The sequence below is a fragment of the Ruditapes philippinarum genome, unplaced genomic scaffold (genome assembly GCF_026571515.1).
Source record: "Ruditapes philippinarum isolate M1 unplaced genomic scaffold, ASM2657151v2 ctg4757_1_1_1_1, whole genome shotgun sequence".
Lineage (NCBI taxonomy): Eukaryota > Metazoa > Mollusca > Bivalvia > Venerida > Veneridae > Ruditapes > Ruditapes philippinarum.
Genome location: NW_026857312.1, coordinates 54,933 through 65,000, shown reverse-complemented (window position 1 = coordinate 65,000; position 10,068 = coordinate 54,933). Strand labels below are relative to the sequence as shown.

The 10,068-nt window shown below is 33.1% G+C and overlaps 1 protein-coding gene across 1 annotated transcript; it reads right to left on the bottom strand.

Annotated features, from left to right (window-relative positions):
• Positions 1 to 5,694: 5,694 nt before the first annotated feature.
• Positions 5,695 to 6,987, bottom strand: LOC132749365 (uncharacterized). Its single transcript, XM_060739095.1, has 2 exons — positions 6,213 to 6,987; positions 5,695 to 5,871 (listed from the first exon to the last, which is right to left on the bottom strand). Exons 1-2 carry the CDS (start codon positions 6,936 to 6,938, stop codon positions 5,731 to 5,733), a joined length of 867 nt encoding a protein of 288 aa, XP_060595078.1. The 5' UTR covers positions 6,939 to 6,987; the 3' UTR covers positions 5,695 to 5,730.
• Positions 6,988 to 10,068: the final 3,081 nt, after the last annotated feature.

The following is a 10,068-nucleotide window of genomic DNA, read 5'->3' as shown; positions in this document are numbered from 1 at the left end:
ATTTATGCTTTTTGTTAAAAAAATATGGATAAAGTTATTATTTTGAAGGGTTTTCATACCAGAACTATTTATTACAGACGTACGTATGCCTAAACCTGATTACCGCGGCAGTATGACGTCACGGAGTAGTGATTTAAACAAAAATCAAGAATTTTTCAGAGAATTATTATCTTTACAAATTGCAGATATGAAATTAAAGAATGAAAATATTTTCATATTGTAAATGTCTGTGATGAGTGATGAGTCAGCTTAGAAAAAATCAAGGTACTATTTTTTGACCTGATTACCGCGGCAGTATGAGGTCACGGAGTAGTGATTTAACCAAAAATCAAGAATTTTTCAGAGAATTATTATCTTTACAAATTGCAGATATGAAATTAAAGAATGAAAATATTTTCATATTGTAAATGTCTGTGATGAGTGATGAGTCAGCTTAGAAAAAATCAAGGTACTATTTTTTGACCTGATTACCGCGGCAGTAAGATTTGACAGACAGTTATTAACATTGGGTCGGCATAGCCTCCCCAATAATACTATGATCACAGCAGATTTCGTACAGAAAAGAATAATTAAAATATACGGATTAAAATATACGAGTGACATTAAAAAGGCCGGAATCGAGACAGCCACACGAGAGAACTTTACTGTTACGATGATTGTCTACTTCACTGCAACGACATTTGAAAACAGATTTACAAAAAATAATAATGATATAAATGATGAATGAAATTTAAATATTCTAAGAATATGGCAATATTGACAATCTCGGCAATATTTTGTACTAAAAAAAAAGTGAATAAATTTTCTTCACGTGTTGAGCGAATTGTAAAGGCCGTATAATAAATTTGACTACATAAATCTTAAGATCATCTGTGAATAACTAACATCGGCTTCTTTTTTATTTTGAAACTGAAAATTATGATGGTACCGTAATAATAAATTTCAAATACCTGCTTTTTATATAAAAAAAAATGTAAATTTACCGCGGATTCCGTCAAGTTAATTTTTTAATCGTCGTTGCGGACAGATAAACTGTACCTTCAACAAATAAATTAGATATTTGAATTAAACAAGTATTTTTCTTCAAAATAAACTTTAATAAACTTTAAATTTTCGAAATCGGATAATAAATGGAAAAGCTGTATAGTATTTTGTAAAGTAGGTATCCGTTGCGAACGGGCATTTACGTTTAGCGCCGGTAAATTATCGATCGATGTACTTTTATCAGGCGCACGACAAGATATTTAAGCATTTATATAGGGTTAACTGGGAGTGTCCGATTCCTGTAATATAAATCCGTGGTTGTGCACAATACAGGCATGTTCAGCTTCGTTGCACAAAATGGCCACCAGAGCTAAAATTAGAAAAAATCTTGCCATAGTTTTGGGAGACATATGTTTTTGTGACAGTAACCGTTCTAGTTGTATTTTATTTCACAATAATATCAAAATAAACATTTAATCTTATCACTTCAAGTATGCTCACTGCGGATGATCACGTGACCAAAATCGTACAATGGGCTCAAAACGCTCGGTAAAAGGTAAGCATACAGTTAACTGTAGAACTAGGCCGCACAGAACCCCTGTATAATCAAAGCACAGAAGACGCTGAATTTGTTTGGGTCTCAGAGTGTCAGAAAGGTGAAGGTTGTATAAACCAATTTGTTTTTGTATAGTGCCACCAATGCTTTCCATTGTTTTAACTGTAGTAAATTAGCTATAAGACTAATCGCAACACTGATATTCAATTCAATATGTTTATTTGACTTAAACAATTAAAAAATGAGTTGCCTTAACTGGGATTTTAACTCCAGACCTCTCGATTCCTAAGCGTGCGGCAAACCTCTCGGCCACGGTGATATTATGCTAACGGCCTGTAGAAACCCATATTATTCTAAGTTAGGGTTTGTAACTCCTTATTTCGACGCTGAAATAGATGTAAATAATCATGAGCTTATTATAAGCATGTATATCTATAAAGAATAAAACAATTTTAGAAATCTTCGACCATTCGGGAACTATTTTGCTTGAAAATTAATGCGCCTGTCATTTGACAATCTTTACGCAGTGATCTCCCTTGAATTTTTCGGCGTGAGTGTATATATAAAGGGAAATAACCGCTTCAAAAAATGCGGATTACTTTCGGCATTTGCAATTAACAGCATCAGGGTCTGAAATTTCGCTACCATCTGACGACCCAAACAAATAAAAACCACGTACTGTTCTGTTACTGGTTACTTTGTAGCTCTCTTTGTTTAAGCCTGAAAGTCGAAAACGTTGTTTTGGGTGATTAGTACAATGGACGAACAGGTACTTTCAGGAAAAGAAACGCATTTTGAGCAAAAATAGCAATGACATCTTGTGCACAATTGCAAGTTTGTCAGTCATGAACAATTTCCATCCTTTGTAAAGTTGCATAACGAAGTTGTGCATCTTTAAAGAAAACGAGTACAATGGTCGAACCAAATTTAATGAGTACAATGGCCGAACGATTTCATTGCCTGTCCTATTTCGTCAATTTTTTCATTTAATTATGCTTGTTTCTCTCTACCTGTCTTTGAAATCATACATGTATATTCAAAGTCGAAAGTAGGAAGAAGTATTAAATTAAATGAATTCAGTTAGCTTGCTATAAATTCTCATCTTAATCTGGGACAGAAGTTATCTTATGTCCCAGTCTTAATACATCGCATGTAGTATCCTGCTTTGATAACACACGTGTACATCAGCTTTAAAGTATTTACAATACAAAAATAAAATAAAAAAAGTACATTATATAGAATTTATTTCAACAGCAAAATATATGTTTCAATTACATACATAAATCACCGTAGGGAACGTGTTACGTACAGTATCGCGTTTTCCGGTTACAGTATAGAATTTTCAAGATGGAGGATTATTTATGGGAAGAGAGGTAGGTGATTTTTATTCAGGTCCATACTACTAGTAGTTTAGTTTCTAAAAGATGTTTTTGTGCTTTAATTGCTTGTAAGGAACAGAATCCGGTATCTAGTCATATATTTCTTCAGACCCTGCACCGCATATTTATCTATATTGTCTCATAAATGTGCAGATTTGACAGTTTAAAAAATTTGAATCGAGAGACCAACGCATTTTTCTCCCAATCCGACAATATTTAAGCATGCCTAGATAAAGTAAATCTACAAAACGTTAGTCCTTTTTGTTTAGAAACGTTTATAAAAGTAATTGACCAGTTGAAACTATTTTCCTGTTGGTAAAATGCGTTTGAAAAAATAAACAATGCTACAGTTTAGAGCGAGGTTAATTTTGGAGGGTTACAGCATAGACCTAGCGACTTTGATCCAATTTTGTTACAGTTTATACCTAGATTTCGGTTACAGTTTAGATACTTGCCAAATTTCAAACAAAGTTCGTGTATCCATTATTTTTATGAAATAACTCATACCTTTCTATTTAATACATTCTTGAAAGGTTGTATTACTTATTTTCTTCAGCAGAAAAGTTATAGTTTGCTTTTTTTCTTACTTTAAGTTTCAGATTGAGACTTTTGCAGAATTAGTAATTGTTTTGAGAGAAGAAAGATTATTGCTTGATTTCATTACACATTATAATAATGCCTATTAGTAATAAAGTAGAGAAAAAAGAATCCTTAACAGAAGTCCGACACGGAAAACATGAACATGTTGCCAGGCTCAGTTTGATTAAACCTGTTCATGGACGGTAGTGGTAACTGCAAGCTACCGTCCACGCCTCCTAGCACCGGCTTCAGCAGAATTCACATTAAACATGAACTGGTACACTTCAGATTTTTTAACATCTGTGGATGTGTTCATATGGCGGTTATCATGGAACCTTCAATGTGACACGTTATTGCCATTCTATGAAAAGGGCTATATTACCCCCAGGTTAAAAATTGCGTGTGCCCTAAACGAGAATACAATTAGTGAAACTAAATAAAATAAAAATTTTGAGAGCGGATCGGAGGTAATGAAGCCTGCATACCATAGTATACCTGTCCAAAGACACAATTAACAAGCAGGCAATACCCTAAGAATGATTAAACAGTATTTAAGTGAGCAATACTGCAACCTTAAATTTTATTTTTAAGTTGGAATTTCCATCTACTATATTGTATTTTGTAAGTATTTAAAAAGGGTTTGTTACGTTTGGCTTTCTTGGATTTTAAGTTTCAACGACACTGAGGTCATGTGAAAACATTCCTGCTTTAGTGTAAAGAAAGACCTCAGATACCCCTTTGTGAAACATTTCAGACACGAGCGGGCACCTGACTAGAACCACCGACCTTCCGTAAATTAGCTTGATAGATTCCTCACATACAAAGAATCCAAAGTCATGATTGGATTTCAACTACTACAGCAGTATTGAAGTCGACGGCCTTATCCCGACTATGCCACTATTATGTACCTCCATCAGGCTCACTAGAGAAGATATTGTAATTGTCTGACCTTAATTTATACTCTATAACTTTCAATGTTATCATGAAAACTGCTATACAGGATGTCTGAAATAAAAAAAAAATCGACTTTTAATTTAACAATGACAAAATAATCGTAACTTCAACAAAGAAGCATTCGAAATAACGCCATGATCATGATTTGATTTGAATGCTTTTGGTTCGAGATGAGAAGGGTCTTTCAACACTGCCTTTTTTCAAAATCTATGTTTCGGGTTTTCGTATCCCCGATTGCAACCGAAACATTTAAACAACTTAATTGGTAGGCGACAGACGGACGAATAGGGCCATTCGGGCCCAATAAGCTCACAGAGATTTAAAAGTCTATGTTAACTTTCATACATTTTAACCTAGTATATTATAGAAAATATCGAAGTCTAAACTGTTCAACCGAACTCTGGGTATAAACTGTAACAAAATCGGATAAAAATCGCTAGGTCTATATGCTGTAGACCCTGCACAAATCACTTCGCTCTATACTGTAAACATTGTTTATTTTTTCAAACGCATTTAACGAACAGGAAAATAGGTTCAACTGGTCATTTACTTTTATAAACGTTTCCTAAACATAAAGGACTAACGTTTTGCAGATTTACTTTTTCTAGGCATGCATAATAATTTCGAAATTGGAGGAAAATGCGTTGGTCTCTCGATTCAAATTTTCAAACTGTCAAATCTGCATATTTATGAGACAATATAGTGATAAATATGCGGTGTAGGGTCTAAAGAAATATATGACTAGATACCGGATTCTGTTCCTTACAAGCAAAGCACAAAAACATGTTTTAGAACTTAAACTACTTGTAGTATGGACCCCAACAAATAATCCTCCATCTTGAAAATTCTATACTGTAACCGGAAAACGCGATACCTACGGTGTAAATTGTCAATTATCTCCAGGGTTATCTAATTTCGTTTTCTTAATAGCTTTTCTTTATTTACATGTAACCATTTTGATGCTCATTTAAACAAATATAAATAACTGATTTAATTGCTTCGTCATGCCTGAAAATGTTTAAAAACAAATGAAATAAAAAAATGTCGTTAACTCTGCAGTGTATTTATTAATGGTCGACCATTTACGAGTTATTTCTAGAGCAAAAACCCACTTCCTTTGTGTAAAATTGTAATCCAGTTATAGTTTTGATGTTAAAACATATCCAATACAAATATACATGTATATGACAACCTAGCTATTGACAATTTATTAATTATTAAAAAGTATTGGGACTTCTGAACATGATTTCTTACTACTGATTTATTTTCCGAACATATTTAATACAGAAGAATTCCAGAAAATGTGCAATAACGGTAAATTTCACGCGAAAGTATTGACGCATCGTTTAGTGCATACTCCTGAATCCATACCGACTGTCCTTTGTTTACATGAACTATCACCGTGTTGCTGCTCATGGTCTACAAGATAATAACACTTAATTGGTATATAAAATATTATTATATTGATTATTCTGATCTAAAATTTGCTATATTTTTACAAATAATATTCAGCAAATATCTAAATGAATGCATAACTTTTTTAATCTTATCTTTTCTTATTTGGTTTGTAAGATACCGTCCATGTTTGTTGTAACACATTTGACACATTTAAGTCTAATAGTAATACAGGTTAACGAACAAAAAGAAAGACTAAATTTTATTGTGTTTTTTAGGTCCCTGCGTGTCTATTGAGCCCTTTAATTAATATACAATAGCCTTCGCATTAGCTTGTAATTTATTTATAATAAACATGCATGTACCTGTGCATTATTAACAGGACTGTCTACAATGTCAACCAAGTTTGACCCATCCAAAACCAATTGTAGAACATTATAATGACCGCCGTCACCCACGCTGAACGTAAATAGGTAGAGTCCGGTCACTGGAACTGTAAATATTCCTGTATGGACGTTATATCCAGCTCCGTCGTTCGTAATGGCCTTGTCAAAAACAATATGGTGTCCAATCCCCATATGATCAATATCGTGACTAAGGTAAACAGAGAAGGCCACAACTTCCGTCTGACGCCTTCGTCTTGATTTACCAATGATTTCATTATCCTCTTGTTTACCCTGTCGAATAGCTGAAGCCTTTTTTCTTGCGTCAACAGATACATTGAGCCTAGTCTCGTTTTCCACTCCGACGTGACTGTTTTTATTATAGTTGACAGTGTTGGCATTCTCTTTCACAGATTCTAATTTCTTTGACTTTATTTCTTGTCTTAAGTCTGTTAATGATTTAACCATGTCCATTATTGTCCTCTCTCTCCGCTTTTCCTGTTTTTCTAGACGCTGAATTCGTGTCTGCTGATTTGTAACGATTCTTTCTAGACTCTGAACTTTGTTCGTCAGCTCCGAAGTCCTTTCTGCTATCATCTGCTCAACAAGCTTAGTAATTTGTACCTCATTTTCTATCTCAACACTTGCAGAAAAAATAAAAGTCTCAACAAAAAGAAACACTATGATATTAAGAATTTTGACTAACATTGTTGACCAGTTACTTATATCTCATGTAAAAGAAAACTGATACGTCACAATGCCGACAATCTCTTCGTGTGAAACTTTACGTTATCTTAGATAAGAACATATGTTGTTGAATCATAACATGTGTTTCTGTACTTGTTATTATTATTAAATGGGTCAAGTCAAAATTTATAACATACATGTAAATAAATAAATACAAACAAGTAAAGTCGATGGAGATATTGTGCTGTCAATATGCATGCACAACTGTCCAAAAATAAATAAATAAATAAATAAATAAATAGAAACGAGTCTTTTTTTCAATAAAATAAAATAAGATTAATTTTGTTTTCGAATATCAGCTATTTTAAATACTGTCATATTTCTCCAAGTAAAACAGTCTTACAATCTTAATGTAGTGTATGACATTTTAGTTCGAACTTGAAGACCCAGTCAAGATGAATCATAGATAATAATAATAATAATAATAATAATAATGATGATGATGATGTTCCCTACACATAAAAGGTTCAATGTTCTCAATGTTTTAGTGACAAGGAAACTTTCAAAAATGAGAAAATGATTGAAATGCATGTACACTTATATGAAAAGATACAACACAAAATTTACAATATTTTCCGATATTATTTGAAAATATTGAACCCTCATGAATGGCATATTCTTTAACCAATACAGACGATCCCTTAGTCACATGAATTATCGCAGTAGTGGAGTTTATTGTCAACAATTAAAATACGAAACAATAAACATTTCGATAATCGAACAAAACTTTGCTTTAAAATCTTTTAGTTTTTGCCCAACTTTTATCGTTATATGAGACGCCTTGAATGTGTTTATTTCCTATAACCCGCACGCGTTCATCTAACCATTTAATAATTTAAAACTCGCATCTGTTTGAGCATGTTTCGCCCTCGCACACTGTCTGAAGTAACGTGAGTGTATTCAGCGAGCTGCGAGGGCTGTGTAGCAAATTCATTGATAGAAAATATTTATATTGGACACATACATGTATATCTGCAGATTGCATTATCGCAGATTGGATGAGGAAGCTACTCAGTTGGTTACGGGAATTCAGTGGTTCTTCTCGGGGCTCGCTAATGCTGTGAATAATGTATTTGGGTGCTGGAAAGTCCTTCATATTGCCATTTTGACTTTAAATCCAACCCAATCAATTTTTATCTTATTTTAGATTATTATGCTATGTAACACTGCACTGTGGGGTCCGACCCCAGAGTGCGTTACGCACTTTGGGGTCCAATTTGGACCCCAAAGTGCGTTAAACAAGGTACATATGCATTTTTTAACATCAGACAAACGACCGCACTTTGAGGTCACAAAAATTCAATCAATAAAATGATTTTTCATGATGTTTTAAATAATATATTGTTGTCAAAACCAATGGTAAACAAAAATCAAGATATTAAATAGAGGCAAAACATCTGACCTGAATTATAGTGGAATCAATAGGGATTTTAAATTATCTTGATCAATTATAGTGAAGAACTTTCATCAAATAAAGAATTTGTATCAATTAATAAGGTCAAAATATATTTTCTCTCACATTTTCCATTTATTTCAAAATAATGTACGCCTTTCATTAACTCCATTGTTTTTAGCTAATTGCATCATTTTCCCGTTTATTATTATTTACACATTTGATAGAAATATAATAGTCTCAGCATAGACAAAAGTATAAATTCTGGGAAATCTTAATAAAACATTCAGTAAAATATGTGCCTGATTATATGTTGAAATGACCATTCATTTAGCTTATCTAAATGTGACATTTAAGGAACTTGGTGTAGATGCGGCCTTAAGTAGTAGTCCGTACAGGCAGTACACAAAAGTATCATAAACTATTTAAGTAGTCACACATTCATAATGATGTAAAGTTCTCACTGAGGGAGTTCTGAGGGGATGATGGGGTCTCGATCCCCCGGTATTATAAAGGTCCATTGTGCTTTTATTTGTATTTCTTAAAAAGCTTTTTTTAAATTTTAGTGCACTTCAATAGTATCCAAAAAGTTATTCATTGGCCAATTACCTGAACCATCTTTTTCATCTGTTGCTTTTTGGCAATGAGTACAGTTATAGTGAATTAGTATTTTATATGGAAGTCAAATACTACATTGTTTACATTTTGCTACTTTCAATTTTTTCACATTTATCGCCACTTTATTCAGGGGTAACAAGTTTCTTATATTTCTCTAATACTATTATTTAAACATTACAAATTCATATTTGCCCTTTCTAAAGAAGTATGTAAGATTCCCCATTAAAAAGCCTCTGGCGAACGGCTGTTACGAAGCTTACAAAAACTTTAAGTTTGTCGATAAGCTTTAAATTATAATGTATTTGTAAAAATCACTATTTATAACTGGATATTTCACAAGAACATTGCAATAGAGTATTATATTATAGTTCTTTGGAAAAAATATTAACTTCATATTATTTAATCCTCATCATATTTAAAATGGAGCTCAATATGGCACCAAAAGTTATCAAGTAAATGACTGACAGAACAGGATATTTTGCGCAGCATCTTTTAATTCTAGAAATATATCCACAATTTATGTACTAGAGTACTTTGTTATATGGACACAATTTTTAGATATTTCAAGTGGTAAAATTAAGCTTAAGCATCAAACCGCCATCTTGAACTTCACCTCAAATATTTCAATGTCGCAGATCGAAAATAATTCAGAACTCAGTATTTAAGCAGAAGTCAGTTGACACGCTCACAACTTTTGAACCTAAAGTGCGTTGATATGTAGCATATTAACGCACTTTGGGGTCAATTTCTCGATTTTGACCCCAAAGTGCGTTGAACCCCAAAGTGCGATGCGAAGTGTAACGCACTTTGGGGTCGGACCCCAAAGTACGTTTGACCCCAAAGTGCGGTGTTACAATGCTGCACAGATATAGTCAGTCATGACCAAAGATATACTATGCTCATCTTTGAGTAAAATATTTCAATCACAGAAATTTATTTAAATCTATGAAATTCTTACTGAATATGTCTAATGTGAGTAAAAGAATGAATAAGCTATGTATGGGAAGCTGCGTTCCCAATAACAGGTCAAGTAAAGTTGGTCTTTTCTTTAAAAAAAACTGCTCGAGGACCGAGATGATG

What these genes read in the sequence shown, in the direction of transcription:
- LOC132749365 (XM_060739095.1), bottom strand. Translation starts at nt 6,938, where the DNA reads ATGTTAGTCAAAATTCTTAATATCATAGTGTTTCTTTTTGTTGAGACT. An exon ending in GTCCTGTTAATAATGCACAG is followed by an intron (nt 5,872 to 6,212) that starts GTACATGCATGT and finishes ATTATCTTGTAG; the next exon opens with ACCATGAGCAGCAACACGGT.